The following is a 17,010-nucleotide window of genomic DNA, read 5'->3' on the forward strand; positions in this document are numbered from 1 at the left end:
CTTCTTTTTACCAAAAATGTTTAATAAATTCCTTATTAGTACCTTTTATTGTTGTAAGGCTTGTTCTGACATATTTCAGGCGACAAATAGTATGGTGTTCCTATGCAAGTGCGTGCCAACTCTGCAGTACTAAAACAAAAATAAATATGGATGTTAACTGGTTAATTCACATGAAGTGAATTGTTTTCTGTGATCAAAGCAATTTAAATTAAGTCAGAGGAAAAACAGTATCAAAAAGGAGTTACCTGTTCAAAACTCTGGCGATTCCAAAATCTCCCAGCTGTATTGTTCCATCTTTGGTTAAAAATATATTCTTGATATAGAAATGTTAAGAAGTCTGTTAATTAAAATATTCATACAATTGCATACTTTTTGTTCTCTACATGTTTTGAGAAAAATAATCCCCCTGAAGTCATTGTTATTGACTACTACAGAACACCAGACTCATACAAGTCCTACTTCATTAATGTAAGAAAACACTGCTTCACATTGTCAAACATAACCCTTTCTGTCCCCACACAAAAATACATGAGTAACACTTGTAGTTTCATCAAATGGCCTCATCTGTTTGTACAAATATATATACCTCCTGCAGACTGAAGAAGTGTTTCCAGTATTAGAAATGTTTCCATAAACAAACTAGGAAGCTATGAATGCAATCACTTTGAAAGACAATTCAGCTGAAAAATAGCCACCTACGTACCTGTGACTTTATGTCGCGATGCAAGATTTTTCTATCATGTATGTGTTTTAGTGCTAAACAGATTTGTACAAACCAGTCCAGGATCTATTCATGAAAGAAAATGCAACATTAACTTGGTCATTTATCTGAAAACTTTCCCACTTCATTTATATCATACAGTAATTAAAAACTTAATAGTACCACCTCTGTAATGTGAACCTTCTAATGAAAGATGCTTATTACCCAAATTTGATACTAAGCTTGAGGCTACTATTTTCATTATGTATTATAAACCTAGCAGAGGTATGCAATATGGATTTGATTGGTTAAAATGCCTAAGATGTGGAACTTCCAAATTAAAAGACTGTACTTTTGCTACAGCCAATGCAAGTCCTCTTGTAGTCAGTTAATTTACCAAGAGTCCTAAGAAGCCTGATGCTCACAGAAACACCTATTTTACAAGCAGTAATTTTGTGTGTCTTACCTTAAAAGAAAAAGTAATACAAAGTAGATTTTGATGAGAAAAGCAATAAACATGTAACTAGAAAATTATGAATAAGCCAACAATGCCCTTTATTTGGGTCAATTTGCAAAAATCACAATTTAAGAAGGGACTAATGAAAAGAACTCTGCCATGTGAATAAGAGATGTACATTCATTACTTAGAAGTAGATACATGAAAAAATTATAGTATAATGCAAGGCACAATTTTCACTTTTCCACTTGAAGTCCTTCTTGTAGAAGTGAGGTCAAATGAGAAAAATTAAAAGTTTTACAAATTATGTCTCAAATGTTTCATATACTAATAAGGCTTTCCAATCTCAGGTAAATTAAGATCCTACTAGACACGGACAGAAAAGCATAGAAACAATTTATAAACAAAGAAACATGTCAGTCCTAACAAAAACCCTGAATCCTACATAACTTATTTTTACTTAATTAAATCAAATCTGTACTTAAAATCCTCTCATTTATTCCAAACCATGTCACTTCTCTTTCACTAAAAATTACTTTATAACCAGTCCTGTGGAAAAAGAAAATGTACTGGAAGTATATCAACAGAATATTAATTTTTTATTACTGGCAAAATGAACTTTTGAATGATCCCAACTCCACATTTAATATAATAATATATATAGTAATATTTCATATTATTATACTTCCAAAGTATATTATTTTATACTTATGACACATGAAAATCAGTATTACAACACAAAAATCCTATGCCATTGCATCTTCAAAAACATTATTTCAGAGGTTTAAGGATATTCATGTTGCCTTTCAGTATTTTTCATGTCTCACATTTGGTTTAAGTCACAAGAGATCAAACTTTGATCTCTTACACATACAGACAAAATCTCAAGTAACATGCCCAGGACTTCCAACCATATTTTCTTTCTGGGTTTTCTTTGTGCAGTTGGTTTGTGTTTTGTGTTTTAGTTTGGTTTTGCTTTTTAATGATACTACATTGACCAATAGCAACAAGAATGCCTATATAAGAATCTCATTTTAGTTTAAGCAGCCACATTTATAACCTGAACCAAAATAATTTAAAATTCATGAAAAAGTATCCTGTAGCAAAACACTATAGCAGCAGTTTGCTGTTACCTGATCTTCAGAGAACGGGATTCCTTTCTGGGCATTTATCTTTTTAAATAGGTCTCCTCCTTCACAGTAATCCATCACTATGTACAGACAGCCATTTTCTGTAAAGTAAAAGACAAAGAATTTCAAAAAGACAAAAACAAGACCCTTCTTTACTTAACTTTCTAAATATCTTCACTACAGTCACAGAAAAAGCAACAAAAATTTTACTTTTTCACATGCAGCTTCAGACGTAATTTATTAGTCCATTTTTTCAAACTTCAAGCAAAAATATTTATTATTTTGAGTTTCACAACCTAATTTTCCCATTTTGGTAACTTTGGACTATTTTGATAGGGAGAGAAAAGAATTACATCTACTGTATCAATGCCCCAACATGGCATTCAAAACCACTATGAAATTAAAGGTGTCATTTTATGAATGCAATATAAAACGAATCTTCAAATTTCTTTCAAACATCCTATAGATCCCTCTACCCTAAAAATAGGGATCTTAAGTTGCCTCTATTTGCCTTGTTCTTTCTTGGAATTTTATCTGGACTTGCCAGAACATGACAGCCACCAGCTTTTATACTAGACATGCAGTTTATCTCAGTCTGAAGAACAGTAAGAGAACTTCCAGCAGACAATGAGAGATGGAAACAATTATTTTCTCATTTTTGAATGAAATCTCAGGAGACTTCAAAAAATCCCATGCAAGTTTCCAGTAGGAGGTATAAACAAACATAATACATTTCATTCAAAGTTATGGTTTTCCCAGTTACTGATGAAAAAACAGATTAGGCAGAAGCAAATTGCAAGTTGCCAAAAGCGTAAGAACTACACTACTCACATACTAGGCATGATTTTGAGAAGAGATGAATAACTGCAGAAAATCAGTCACATGCTGCTCAAAAGAAAAAGAACTCCTATTTTATGAAAAAGTTAGTCACAGCACTTAAAAAACTTTGAATTAAAATAAATTGAATCACCTAAGTCACTTAAATTTCACTCCCACAGAATGCTTCTGAAATCTGCCTTTCAAAACCTCAAACCCCTAAAGCTGTTTCTCTGTTTGATTATTTTATTATTATCTTTAATTAGTATTATTTTAGGAGTCTGGATTTCTAGCATATTTTTTGCTGAAGTAATTTTCTTATATAAACTTTACATTCAATGTATTCAAAGTCAACATGTTCTAGCAATAAAGATGCAACACAAAGTCTTGTGAATTATGGATTACAGGATCTACCTTGTAAGAAAAAAGCAGTCTCTAAGGAACAGGCCTCTACCACAAGGAAGAAAGCAGTATGTATTTATAAACCAGAAGTGTGGCTATGTAATATGATTATGTCTCAAAAATCTAATTTAATGAAAAGAAAAAGTGAAAGCCCCAGGCAAAAGACATAAGAAAGTCAGCAGAAAGGAAGGAAAGAAGAAGAGACCAGAATCTCTAAACAGCACTTCAAATAATATTTAGGGGCTTTTAATAATATTTTAGATTTCATAATAGATTTTTGGAATCTTTTTTCTGTTCTGCCAATTTCCCAAGACATTCACTGTGAAGACCGTGTAGAATTATATTTCTCCTTCCTTCAGTGCCTGATGAAGTAAACAGTCCCATCTATTTTTCCAGCTCTGAAAGCAATGATATGGTTGCAGTTACTGAAGACTGCACTCTAAGATAACAGAATTGGACATAAAACTGCTCTTGCTAGGTTATCAATATCCAAATTTAGACTGTAATTTAACCTACACAGGCATTCCAGTTGCTGGGGTATATTGAAGGAGACATATGCTCTGGAGAAACAAGAGAATATCTTTCATTTAAGGATCAACCAAAAGCAATGCATGTAAGGTATAGTCATGAATATTTGTTTATTTGTTGCCCTTTTTCCTGAATTACAATTATTTTTAAACATGGATGGGAATTCTGAAAAAAAAAATGTGGAAAGTAATAAAAGCATGAAAAATACTAAGAGAGAAAACTCCCTGACTTTTAGACTAAGTGCAGTAAGTAGTGCACAGTCACTCATATTACTTCAGGTTCTACTGTTTTAGTTCATCTTACCTTCAAATGACTCCCTATACAGGACAATATTTGGGTGTTTCATGTTAGCCAAAACAGCAACTTCTCTCCTTGATTCTTCTCTCTCTTTATTTGACATCTTTGGAAGGAAAACAATGATTTGTGAGAGCAGAAATACAAAAAGAATGGATCATGAATTTATTAATAACAATCACTCACCTTAGAGATGTTTATTTCTTTAATAACATAGTGTTGTCCATTTTCTTTAGCTTTGACAAGTATTGCTTTCCCAAAAGATCCTTCTCCAATCTTCCGTACTTTGATATATTTATCCATAGCTCTTGTCTTAAGGCATCCTTACTTGAGTACTGGGAAAAAAACCCCAAAACAACACAAAAAAAACAGTGAGCATATTTAATTAGGTGTACTTAGTGATCAAGCCTCATCAAGGCATGGTATCTTTTTTTTTTGCTCAAAATGTTGATCCATTTGTCTCTTCAGTTACTTTTCTGTAAATGATCTACTGTTAGTCTCAATTCTATTTTGGTACCATTAGCTCATTTTGGACCAACAAGGGCTGCATAACTAAAACCTGTTTCATGTTTCATTTTGACTAAAAAGGATCTGTTTTGTCTCTAAATAAATCAGTGCAATCAGTGCCAAGGCTTCCAATTCAGCTGGCATACAAACATCATAGAGCTATAGCCCCTGGTTAAAAATCTTTCATTCAACTTTACTTGGAAGAATGGAAGCAAGGGGAATTCCTACACATTGTTGCTTAAGAAGTATTAAATCCAGCTTTTTTATCACTAAAATGAAGCCAAAAATGGACAGAATTCAACAGATCCCCATCATGTTTCAAATCATTATTCAGTACAGAAAGGTGTGGCCTGAAGTCTGACTAAAAGAATCTTCATGTTGCGTATAAAACAAGTTATTACAAAATAGCACAAGTCACTATTTTTCATGTACTATCTGACCATTTACACTACCTTTTCAGATTAAAAAAGAACACTCAGGTGAATTTTGATGATGTTTAACATTCTATATTAAAAAATACTTCTGTGAAAACTAGGGAGCTGTAAGCAGAAACTATGGCAATATAAAGATGTGTCAGAACACCACAGGGAACAGGCAAAACAAGTGACAAATGTCAGAGCAAATTCACAGTAGACTAAAAGATTACACTTTTTAAAGCAAAAAGAGCTTCCATACCCTGAGGAAGTTTCCATAAGCTGAAAAAGACAAAGGTGTCCTAAGATTTTTTCACTTAAGCCTCACTTGCAAGAACTAATAGCATTTCTGCTTTGCTGTATCCAGTTTCCTTCCAAGATGAGATCCTAGTAGCTTAGATCTAAACTTCACACATCTCACAATCAAGGTGTCTCCTCAATGAGATATATATTTTATTTTTTTTTTTACAGAATTACCATGTACTAGACAGGGATGATGCTGAACAGGACCTATGCTAGGAAAGAAGACTAAAGCAGAATAAGCTTGATTAGCATAACAAGGCAAAAACAAAAGGGATCTAAAGTAATGTGTTCATCAAAAGAGGAGATGTGAAGCCTGCTAAGACTAAGCATAACTACTGGGAAGGAAAATGACAAGTTTACAAAATTACAGATTAAAATTACAAGCCTGCAGTGTCTTAGTAAGGTTGGAGCTTTTTTTCTTACAGTACACAAAGATAATTTAATGCAAAGTTGTACTTCTAAACATAAGGACTTAGTATTAACTTCAAAATTCTCTTTCAGTAAAAGCACAGCAGGTGGGACATAATTTGAACTCTACTGAAGTCCTCTTTCTGCCCTACTTTACGAATCAGGATTATTCTACAGCTAAAACAGCCGCATTAGGCGTAGTGGCTTGGGGCTGCTTCTGCATGCTGCCCAAATGCAAATGGGCAGTAACCAGCCTTTGGGCGAGAAGTTACAGTTCAGTCAAAGCGGGTATATAATCTTCTATGAGCTAGACAGCTTATTTTCACATGTGGCAAGGGAAAAATAGGCGTCCAGAGAAAGGACATCAGCGCTGACAGGGCGTTGTCTTTTGAAGCTCAGGGCAGTCAGTTCATCCACTACAGACACGCAGGAAAAGCGCCGCAAGTCACCCCCCCGAGGCAGCGATACCGCCCGGAGCGTACGGCCAGAGCAGGGCCGCGGGTACGGGAAGGCAGCGCAGGACACGGCAGGGCAGGGGCCGAACTGGGCCGCGCTCCGCAAGCGGGCCCCGCCAGGCCGCCGCCCCCGCACAGCCAGAGCAAGCCCGGCACCGGGGCGAGAGGCGTGGCCGGGAGCCCCCGCCGCAGGGTGGCTGGGAGAGACCACCCGCAACCTGCCCGGCTCCCAGGAGGGCGGCCCTGCCCGCCCCGCCTCAGTTTACCCCGCTCCCGCCCCGTCCCCACCCCGCCATACCTGCCCGCCGCGGCCACGGCCACCCAACCTGGCCTCGCGCCTGCCAAGGCCCCGCCCCCTCCGCCCCTATTGGCGGTCCCGCTCCAAAGCTTGGCTCCCATTGGGTGAGCACACACCGGGGCGTGGCCGCGGTCCTGCCCGCCCTGTCCGCCTTAGCGGCACTTCACCCTGGTAACGCGCGGCCCGGGTCACGTGACGGGCGTGGCGCGCGCGGGTGTCAGCGTTTTTGGGAGAACCCCCCAAACAGCTACAAGTATTTCACGAGCGACGCACACCGAACAGCCCGGCACCGGCGGTATGTGTCTGCTCCAGGACAGCCCCGGGGCGGGGTTCCTAGGGGAAACGTGCCCCGGCGGGGCTGAGCGTAGCGCTTACCGGGGAGGGTCCGGCTGCACCTGTGGCTCCTCCGTTCCCGACTCCAAAGCGCGCCTTAATGGCACCTATGGGCAAAAAACCTCGTGATTCACAACCCGCTTTCTCGGTCCGAGTGCACAGGGCACGGTGCCCTCCGGACTTGCTAGCCTCGTACATAAACGGAGCAGAGGGCATTTCCCTTAAGGATTTTGAAATATAGAAAAAAAAAATAAAATCCACCCCTCGACTTGACGCGTTTTGGCGGAACTTTCATTCGTTGTGTGTTAAGTGAACGCCACACTGCCTCAGCAGCTCGGCTAGCAGTACCCAGGAGTTCCATGCTCAGCCCGAAACCTGCGTTTTGTCTGCAGGTAAAACCCTTAAGCTTTCGGGGCCTCCGCATCGCCTGGAATTTAGAGGCGGCGCAGTTTAGCCCGAAGCCGAACGATGCCGCAATCGACCCAGCATTTCCCTGCCTCCTTTACCTGGGAAACCGCCTCCACCTCGTTCTGAAGCACGGTCCTACCTCCCCCTGGGCCCTCAACCCGCCCTCGCAGCGAGGGAGCCCGGCACGGGCCCCTCCCGAGCCTCCGGGAAGCCGCGCCCCTCCGCGGGAGGGCGGGAGCGGGGGATGGACTCGCGCCGGGCGGACCGCGGGAAGCAGAATCAGCAGTGACGGTGATGCTGACCCCGGCGGCCCGACAGGCGCCGATTCTGCGCGGTGGGAATCCCCGCCCTCCCCGGGCCGAGGGGGCGGTGCCGGGCGGCGGAGCGGCCGCGGGTCTGGGGGCAGCTCCCGTGTCCCGCCGGCGCTCGGAGGGAGGATGAGCCAGCGCCTCCCCGGGGATCAGCGGGCGGCACCGCCCGCGCAGGTACGGGCAGGGCAGGGCGGAGCGGGGCGGGGCAGGCTCGGGTTCCCCCGCGGCCCAGGGACACGGCACGGGAGCGAGCGGGGCCGAGGCGGCGGGAGGAGGGCAGCCGAGCAGGCAGCTCCCGCCGGCGAGATGGCTCTGGGCGGCCGGGGGCGGGAAGGGACGGCCGTGGTGGCTCCTGGCGGATACCTCACCTCGTCGTGCGCCTCCCCCGAAAGGCCGGGATGACGGGGGAATGCCCCGCGTGTTTATGCGGCGTAAACACGGGATGTTTGCACCCTGTCACCCCATCGCAGTGTTCTTCCGGGCAGCGCCTGTGCGCATACGGAAAGCGGGGGGCTCTGCGGCTGGGAATGCCCAGGGTCTCCTCCCCACGTAACCAGCGCTCGAAGGATTATTCTGCATGAGTTGCTCGCTTTTTGTTGGCTCACGGGTTTGGCTAGTAGGGCCGCTCTTAGACAAGGGAGAGAGGTAATGGACTCTTATTGGAGCCTCATAATTAAATGGGTGTGCAGGTCAGCGAGGTTAAAACTGAATATTGACTGCATTCTTTCGTATTATCTTCTCTGCTTGTCCAAAATTCTTTCCCTCCTTAGCCAAAACCGTGGAAATGGCTGTAAAACAAGTGTGTATCAATTCTCACTTAAAATGAACGGCTCTGAATGTGACTGTGGAAAATCGTGTGCTGATAGTGAACTCTGTTCAGTGCAGTGTAGTAAATTTGCTGTGTCACACTTTAAAGTAGATAAAATAGGGCCTTACAACCAAATTTAAAATGTTTCCAGGGCTAGCCTATGTTAGAATAGGTGCTTATATATTTTGGCAACATACTGGTAGATGGTAGTCATTTGGGAGTGAGGACTTGCACCTTATTTTTGGAGGTTGTGGCACCTCTGAAGTTTCTGGTGTAGAGTCTGTGGAAGAAATTGTCAGGTGTACTGGTGTTTTTTGCTTTCAGATGGTTTTTGGTGGACCTGTGAAGGGGTTTATTTTCAGTATCCCTTAGCAACAGAGATACTTCTTTGCAGATACAGCTATTTGAACGAAGGATGTGTTGGTATGACAGATTTGAAAGCAGATAGTCATCAAAACTGTTTCTCTATTTAAGGAAATGTCAATATGCTGTAATGTAAAATTTAAAAAAATATTTGTGCATTATAGGAAACATACCTTTGTGAAGCATAATAAAAAGAGAGCTTACAGCTGCCACTATTGGTTTTGCTAAGATAAGTCTTTCACTTGGCTAACTACTGTAAATTTGATGTCTTGTCTCTGGCTGGCAAAGAGATGTAAACTTGCTGCAAAGTTGTCAGAGTGGGAAGGAGTTCTGCTCTGGGAAAACTACAGGTAGCTTGAAACTCACATCTTGAAACACAGTGACTCTGCATCTTTCTGCAACACGTGTGAAAACAGAATTTACGTGGTGTTCAGAAAAATGGAGCTTGTTTCTTGTTTGCTTTTGTTTAGTATTGGTATGTGGTGTGTCAGTCCTAAAAATTCTTTGCTTGATAATGGTAGATGTCATACACAATGTCTATTGTAATGCTTCTAGGAGCGCTTTTTACTTGTTGCATTCCAAGGTTTTTCTTTGCCCAAATTTTTACAGTGCCCTCTTTGAGTGGTTTACTATTCCACTGTTCTCTCTGTGGTGCATACTTGAAAAAGTTAAAGTAATCCTGGGTTAAATTTCCCCCCAACTCTTTTTCCCCTCTTCTCCACTTTTAATCAGAGCAAGCCTATCCATAGTCTTGACCAGGAAAGATACTTGAAGCTGTTGGCCTTTGCTCTTTGTGACTGCATTGCTCTGAACCACTTTATTTTATGAATTTGTTAGCATTTTTCTCATAACCATGTTTATACTTCCTCTTGTGCTCTCTTGCACACCAAATCTTTGTAGCAAATTGATGTTTAAGTAACCTGCAAGTGAAAACACTCTGCTGATTACTCTACAAGCAGATGGGTCTGGCTGTGTCATGTATGTTCTCCTGTTCGCTGAATATACAATTTGACTTCTCCTCCCCCCTTTTGCTTTGGGGGCTCTGTGTGTGTGTATGTGTCTTACCTTGAACATCAGAGTTGCATTCCTTGAGTGTAATGACTAGAGCCAGCACAACTGCTCCAAGTTTATAACCATTGCCAAAAGGCATTCTAGGAACACTGAGATAGTTTTTTTCCTGCTCTTATTTAGCTGACTTCATATGAATGTGAATAGGTGTAACTGAGCAGATCAAGTTTTCAGGGTAAAGTCTTACAATAATTTGGCAGTAGGGATATTTTCAACGTGGTCATAAATTAAAAAAGTAGAAGCTCTACTGCTGAAGAGATTTGTGCCAGAAGTGATAGTGCCAGTTTGAGTTAATTTCCTAATTCACACTATTTTGCATGTTCCTAAATTTCTTGCTTTGGCACCTGGACAGCAGCAGTAACCCAGTAAACTCCAAAGGTTGCCAGCAGTGGCAGTGATCACGTACATGAAACTGCTTTTGTACTCTCCCTGCTTATCTTCCTGAAATAAAGATTTCAGCTTAATGCTTATTAGCAAGTTCCCAGTTCTGTCCTCCTTGTTGCAGTTGTTCCCTTGTGTCATAACCTGAAAGTGCAGGTTCTATGTTTTCTGACTTGCTAAAGCTGTTCAGGTGTCAGGTCAGCTTTTTACCTGTGCTTGTGAATGAGGAGGCTCTGCAATACAGTACTTGTGCTTGTTTATGTGCCATGCTTTGCAAACTGAAAATGCTCAGAGTAGTAGAAAGTCAACAATTATAAATTTTTAGAGTTGTTTAACTTGAAACTTGTTTTTGAATTTTGGAAGCCTTTATAAAATCATTTGGGAGAACAAAGTCTAGACAAAACAATACTCATTTAAATTAATTATGATAAGAGGGTTATAAAACAGATAGTTTTTTTTTTTCTGCTGGGAAAATGTGAGGAAATGTGTTTTGCTTTAAAAACATAGAAACTTAAAAATGTAAATTGTTGCGATAGTAATTATACTTAATGAACTGATATTTTTTATTACTGGAGAAGGGAGTTGATGAAGTAATTCATAGGCTTCATGTGTAATAGAAAGAATTCTAGACAAAACTGTTAAAATGGTTACAAATGTGTTTACATCTGGAGTACCCTTATTAGTTTGGATTATCTAGTAAGTAGTCTTGAGTGTATATTCCTGGAAATGAGTGTAAAGAACAGAATCTGTAGCTTCACAGTGGGTTACAATAACCAGCAGTTATTTTTAATAACTTGCAGAGAGTCTAGTCAGGTATTTTTCCCTTGAACTTTTTAGGCATTCAGCTGTTTTGTTTGTTAAGCATTTTCCTTAGGCTTTCTACAGGAGTAGACTGTACTTACTTTCAGAGGCTATGGAGGAGTAGTAAATGAAAAAGTGAATTAAGTTTGGTCCTGAAGCACAAACCCTTTGATAAAAATAACCTTTGCTATTAATTTTTCTCCTTATTTTTGACATATTTTGATAAGGTTCTCTAAAAAGTTCAGAGGAGATGAAACTCAAATGTGTATTTTGCAAGTTCATACTGCAATAATGAAGAAATATTTCCTAATTGAAATAGTAAAAAATGGCATTTCTCTTTAGTACTTTGTTTAAATTCAAGATAGAGCTTCTGGGGTGATATCATATTTTGACATCCTGCCAGTGTAAATTCAAGTACTTGTTTTCCTGAAAGATAAGTTTGTGTTTGAGTTCCTTTCACTTTTATCTTCAAAATTAGTGTTCTCTGCCAGATTTCTTGGTTTTAATGTGTTATCTCAAGTTTTTGATCTACTGCAGCTTTTTCCCCTGAGTTTTCCGCTTTTAATTTCTCGTGTATATGTTGGGAAAAAAATTCTGTTCTCCACATGCTTCCAAACACATTCATTTTCTGACTTTGAAAAGTGAATTTCCAAATTTCCAGAGTGTATCTAGGAAAGAAAACTGAAGATTCCTTTAATTTGACTTTTTGCTTCTTTCAGACAACCTTAAATTATTTTCAGTCTTATGAACTTAGCAGTTTTCTTCTGTTTTATGCTGAGATGTAAATTTTCTTTTAACTTAGACAGTGAAACTTTTAAGACACCTGAGGATACCTAACAATCTGTGCACTGTTTATGTCACAGTGTTTATTACCACAGTTAGAAAAATATCAGACAAATTTTAAAGAATTTTTTTTCCTTTGGCTAGGTAGAGGATGGATTATTTTTAATAAATTTGATCTATGAATTCAGTGAACTGACTTCATCTCTATGATTATATAACATATCTAAGATAACTCACCTTCTTTGCAGTCTGTTAGGTAGAAGCCTTTTAGTAAACTGTAGGTGATTTTTTTTTTTGGTAATATTAAAAAATCTCACACATGAACCCAATTCCTTTTTTTCCTCATAAAATATGAACTGTGAGTCTTGTTTTCAATTTGGTACCGCTATTGAACAGTAAATTTCCCTCCAGACTCTCCTGCCAGAAACTTGTTTACCTTTTGTAGACCCTGATAAAATACAAATAATTTTGGAAGATGCCAATGTTTCAACGAGGTTTTACAACTGGAGAGAAGACTATTCAAGTGAGGGGAATTTGCTGTGCATTGTGAACTGCTAACACACTTGATTTAGTAAATACTTTGCTTTTGGTGCTGTTTGTGCATCTAGGGCTTGACTGCCTTTTGATTTTTTTTAAAATCTCAGAGTATCATTTTTTATTAAAAAGCAGGAACGGGCTATTAACAATCTTATTTTTTAACATCAGACGTTCTCAGATCACTCTGAACCGATTTATAAATTTATTTCATCCTTAGAAAATTACTAGAATGGCTACTAGTAATGGTCGGAAGTGCCATTTTTAAAAATTAAGGTGGCTTCTGTGTAGTCTAGCAAAAGACATCAGCCACGAGTCAGATCCAGGTGTTGATCACAGATCAGTCCTTAAGACTGTTGCCTGAGAGGATCCAGAGCAAGAAACAGAGCAAGCCTATTCTCAGGGCTCCAGGCCTTGAAGTTGAAATAGCTGTATGTACTGCATCTGTCAGTTTATCACTCTGCTGCTGTGATGTACCTTCCTTAAGGGGAAGGAAGCACTCAAGAGCCATACATGCTCGTTGTCAAAAGGAACAACAAAAGTCAGAGGGTCTGCAAACAATCAGTAAAGTTTTGTTAGTGCATTACACGTTTGGCATGAAAGTTGCTGTGTTAGTCTATATAGGTGCATGGCAGTGGGTTTTGCACAAAGGGACAGGGTGAAAGGGAAGGGAGAGAAAAAGAGATCACTAGTCCTGCTTCCAGCGTCATTCCAACTGATGAGATGTCCTGGGGGTGCCCCTGGGTTTGCTGGGGATGCTTTTTAATATACAGGTTTCCTCACTAGGAAGGCAGGTTTCTTGTTTTCTGTGTAAATTACCCATTGCGTGCAGTCCATTCTTTCAGACCGTTCCGGAAATGGGCTGGAGAGCTCCAGGGGTCTTGGATAGTCTTGATCCGTCTCTATGGTCCGTGCCCACACCTTGGCCTCATTCCTGTGCTTGTCCTGTACAGTGTTGTGCTTCTGTCTGTGAACTAGACCAAGGATGTTTGTCCCAGAGGTGCTGCCCTACCTTTGCATGGCCCCTTCTCCAGCCACATCTTGTTCTTTCTCTTGTCAGTACTAATAATTTTCTCTTACTACGAACAGTCCTTGGTTGGCTCCACAGCCATACAGCTATCACTGTTTGAGACATACACATTAGTCCCTGATCTTCTTTGTTTCCAGTGACCAAAGGCTTGTCACTCCTAAGACAGTACACTGGATATGTTCATCTTTGGCTGGTGTTTCCTTCACTTCTTTGAAGCTGGAAAATTGTTAGTAGGGAGAGTAAGGACCAGGAACCACCAGGGGTCCCCACAAGATTTCACAAGTAGTGATCCTGTGCCTGTGCTGTGTTTTGGAGAGCTCTTTAGGATTTTTTTCCTTGATCTCAGAGGCTTCAGTGTGTCCCTAAAAAAATTTTAATTCAGACCTTAAAAGTCTATGGTGGCTGCCATTATTGAGAATACCCTTGGAGTTAGACTGAGAATAGTGGTGCTTTTTCACATTCCAATTTGACAATCCTGAAGTACATTGAACTAGAACAAAATTGTCTGAAAGATTCTCAACTCAGGTGTAACCCTGAATTTAGGAATCTGTTCACATAGTTAGGGACTGCTCAGTGCATTTCACTGAAAAGTTGAAGAAAAGTAGTATGATTGATGAGATTTATGGTCATTCTTGTGATGTGTAAAAGCTCTGCTCTGTTGTTCATGATGACTTCAACACAAGTCCACATTAAAAAGGAGCAAAAGCCTTTAAAAACTGTAAAGAGACACTGTTGCAGTGTCTCATCATCAAACAGAAAATTAGCATCCTGACCAAAGACTCAACAAACAGAAGTTACATTGTCTACAATGAAAACTGCAGTCATAGTTCCTGCCCTTCAAAATAGGAGTATGGATTTTACCTTTCAGTTGTCTTAATGAATTGCAATGTTATTTCTCATTTGAGTATGATCACAGAAGGAGCACCAGATTCTTTTTATTTTTGCCAAGGGAGCTCTTCATCTTTTCTTTCCTGGACTGAATATTTGCATCTGTAGGTACTGGCCCATTAGTTTAGAAACTAGTACTGTAACTTACATGTATTTTCATGCTAAGGAATTATGTTGTTAGCTTTTTTTTTGTTAGGTTTTTTTTTTGTTTGTTTGTTTGTTTTTGGTGGGTTTTTTTGTTTGTTTGAGTTTTTTGTTTTGTTCCCTTCTTTTTAAACTAATGACTGAAAACCCCTCGAAGACTTTAGCACTCATGGAGCTGCTTGTTACTGTACCTGTGTGGGAGACGACTCCTTAACTCTGATAGCAGAGTTTTTTCTAATGTATCAATAAGTGATGGTAGTTTAGTAGGTTTAAATTGGAGTTTTCAGGTAATCCAGGCAGTTTGGTTGAATGCTGTTAAAGTATTCACATCAATAAGGTGGTGAATGTGAAATGCTATTAAAAGTATTCATGTTAGTGACTAGGTGTGAAAGAAACAATGCCTTCCATCAGGTAGGCTGATATCTTTGTGCCAGTGGGTATAATTCTTCAGCTGTCACATCTATGGGTAGCCATAATCTTTCTGGTTATGACATTGTAGGGAGTGGAGATGCAATGGTTTTAAATATTTTACAAAAACTAAAGTCAATGACCCTAATGTTTGGCATCATATGACCAGAAGCATGAGTTCGGTATTCATCCAGTAATTAGTCTCTGGTTTTAGTTGGTTTTCAGTTGGCTTCCTTTTTTTGTTTGTTTTTTTAAAGCTGAGGAGATAAAAAGTACTGTCAAAATGAGTATTTATTAAAGGTTCTGCTTCTGTGAAGATAAGGTCTGTAGTGATGATATTCTATACTGGTATTTTTCATAAAAATGAAGGAACTTTTTGAGCTGTTGTTATATAAAGTGTTTTTAACTAAGATTGTTATGATTCAGTAGAACATAAATATAGATATTGAGATGTTTTGTTGCAGTTTTAAAGCCAAGACTGTGCTTTACAAGTATTGTCTTTTCCTGTGTTTCTTTTTCTAAGTGATTCTGTTCATATTTGAGTATGTCTTTTTCTTCCATGAGTGTCAGTTTTATTTTGGAAGCAGCTGTGACTGAAACTAGTCTAAGCTTTACCTATGGATATTTTTGGAAACTGACTTTTTATCTTCTATTTCAAGACGACCTAGGAACCTACTACATAAACCCAAATAGTTCTTGTTTTTTTTTTATTTTTAAACTCAAATAGCTTCAGTTAACTGGCAGTGCTTCTCATAACATTTTTCTCCAAAGATGACCTAAAATTTGACCAAGATCCTTTCCTGAGGATCACAGAAATGTTTGGGTTTAAAGCGACCTTAAAGCAACATCTAGTTGCAGCCCCCCTGCCATGGGCAGGGATGCCTTCTACTAGAAGGTTGCTCAAAACCCTGTCCAACCTGGCCTTAAACACTTCCTGGAATGGGGCATCTACAATTCCTCTGAGGAGGCTGTCCCAGTACATCACTGCTCTCACAGTAAAGAAAAAAAGCTCTTGATGGGTTTTTTTGAGTGCTACAGGGAACGTGCCTATATATTTCTGTAAAGGTTAGCATAAGCATTCCCTAAATTTTGAATTACTGAGTATCCTTAAGAATTTTTGTGGTTGAAGCTTCACTTGAAGTATTAAGATTTTTTTTGGTGCCTTTTTGCAAAGAAATAATCTGCTAGTCATCAAAAAAATACAGTGAGAAATTTCTCACAATTCATTCATCCATTTTCCAGAGCTGGAACTTGGAAGATGAGTGATGTTCTCATCCTGCTTAAATATTTTCATGTTGCAGACAGAATAAATAAATTAATGCTAGATATGCTGAGTCTGTGGTAAAAATGTCAATGCAATTTTCATGCAGTTGAGACTAAGAAAGAGAGTGGCCATAACATGGCCTTTGTTTTAGAAGTATTGTAAAATTCTTGTAATTTGAGTTTAAAATTTCTTTCTGAAGGGCAGATCTATTTAAAAACTGAAAGTGATGCAAGATTTTAAATTAATTTAATATGTGATGTTTAGAATTCATTGATAAAAGCTTAATTCTGCTTTCATCTTTTGGGCAGGTGTTCTGACATAGACCCCCCATACATATATGGATACATGTTAAAATTTTAATTTACGAATGGGTGTGGGAAGTGTCTCTGTCACATTTGTCTGTTCTTAAAATATGCAGTAGTTGGATACTTAAAAATAAGATGATACATATATATAGAATGCCTGACTATATCAAACAGTTACTTTTGAAAGTTCTTAACAGTTAAACTATTACTTTTTGGTTCCTATCACCCCATTTCCTCAACTGTAGAATATATTCTTATGTGTAAAGCTTGTATAAATAATTTTAATTTCATCTCCTTTTGTTTCATGGATGCATAGCATTCTCATCAAGTGCTGTACTCAAGTAGGGTTTGTTCGAAGATATATGAGAGTTAGAGGACAGATGACTCCCTTTTAGTTGTTAGTACTGAGCAGAAAAACTGAATTTTAAACTGATTTTTTAATTAATCAGGATTCGTAGTTTGAAAAAGAG

The 17,010-nt window shown here is 39.2% G+C and overlaps 2 protein-coding genes across 36 annotated transcripts in view; one reads left to right on the plus strand and one right to left on the minus strand.

The window, feature by feature from the left end:
• Positions 1-7,645, minus strand: part of NEK1 (NIMA related kinase 1) — a 57,950-nt gene extending 50,305 nt beyond the window's left edge. For 27 of the 33 annotated variants that reach the window (XR_004496873.1, XR_004496872.1, XR_004496871.1 and 24 more), the window contains exons 1-8: positions 7,551-7,645; positions 7,087-7,151; positions 4,514-4,662; positions 4,337-4,433; positions 2,291-2,388; positions 704-787; positions 246-313; positions 43-129 (exon numbers count right to left, since the gene is read on the minus strand). Coding sequence is in view for 21 of the 33 variants with exons in the window: in XM_033513482.1 (XP_033369373.1) it covers positions 43-129; positions 246-313; positions 704-787; positions 2,291-2,388; positions 4,337-4,433; positions 4,514-4,630 (551 nt within the window). In the remaining 12 variants the exon portion in view is untranslated. Of the gene's footprint in view, positions 1-42; positions 130-245; positions 314-703; positions 788-2,290; positions 2,389-3,118; positions 3,173-4,336; positions 4,434-4,513; positions 4,663-6,711; positions 6,770-7,086; positions 7,162-7,550 lie in introns of those variants that run through there. The other 6 variants (XM_033513466.1, XM_033513464.1, XM_033513465.1 and 3 more) reach the window with 6 other exon arrangements.
• Positions 6,989-17,010, plus strand: part of CLCN3 (chloride voltage-gated channel 3) — a 62,073-nt gene continuing 52,051 nt past the window's right edge. The window contains exon 1 of one of the 3 annotated variants that reach the window (XM_033513485.1): positions 6,989-7,006. The gene's annotated coding sequence lies outside the window, so the exon portion shown is untranslated. Of the gene's footprint in view, positions 7,007-7,826; positions 7,938-17,010 lie in introns of those variants that run through there. The other 2 variants (XM_015623841.3, XM_015623843.3) reach the window with 2 other exon arrangements.

The sequence above is a fragment of the Parus major genome, chromosome 4, assembly GCF_001522545.3.
Source record: "Parus major isolate Abel chromosome 4, Parus_major1.1, whole genome shotgun sequence".
In the NCBI taxonomy this organism is placed as follows: Eukaryota; Metazoa; Chordata; class Aves; order Passeriformes; family Paridae; genus Parus; species Parus major.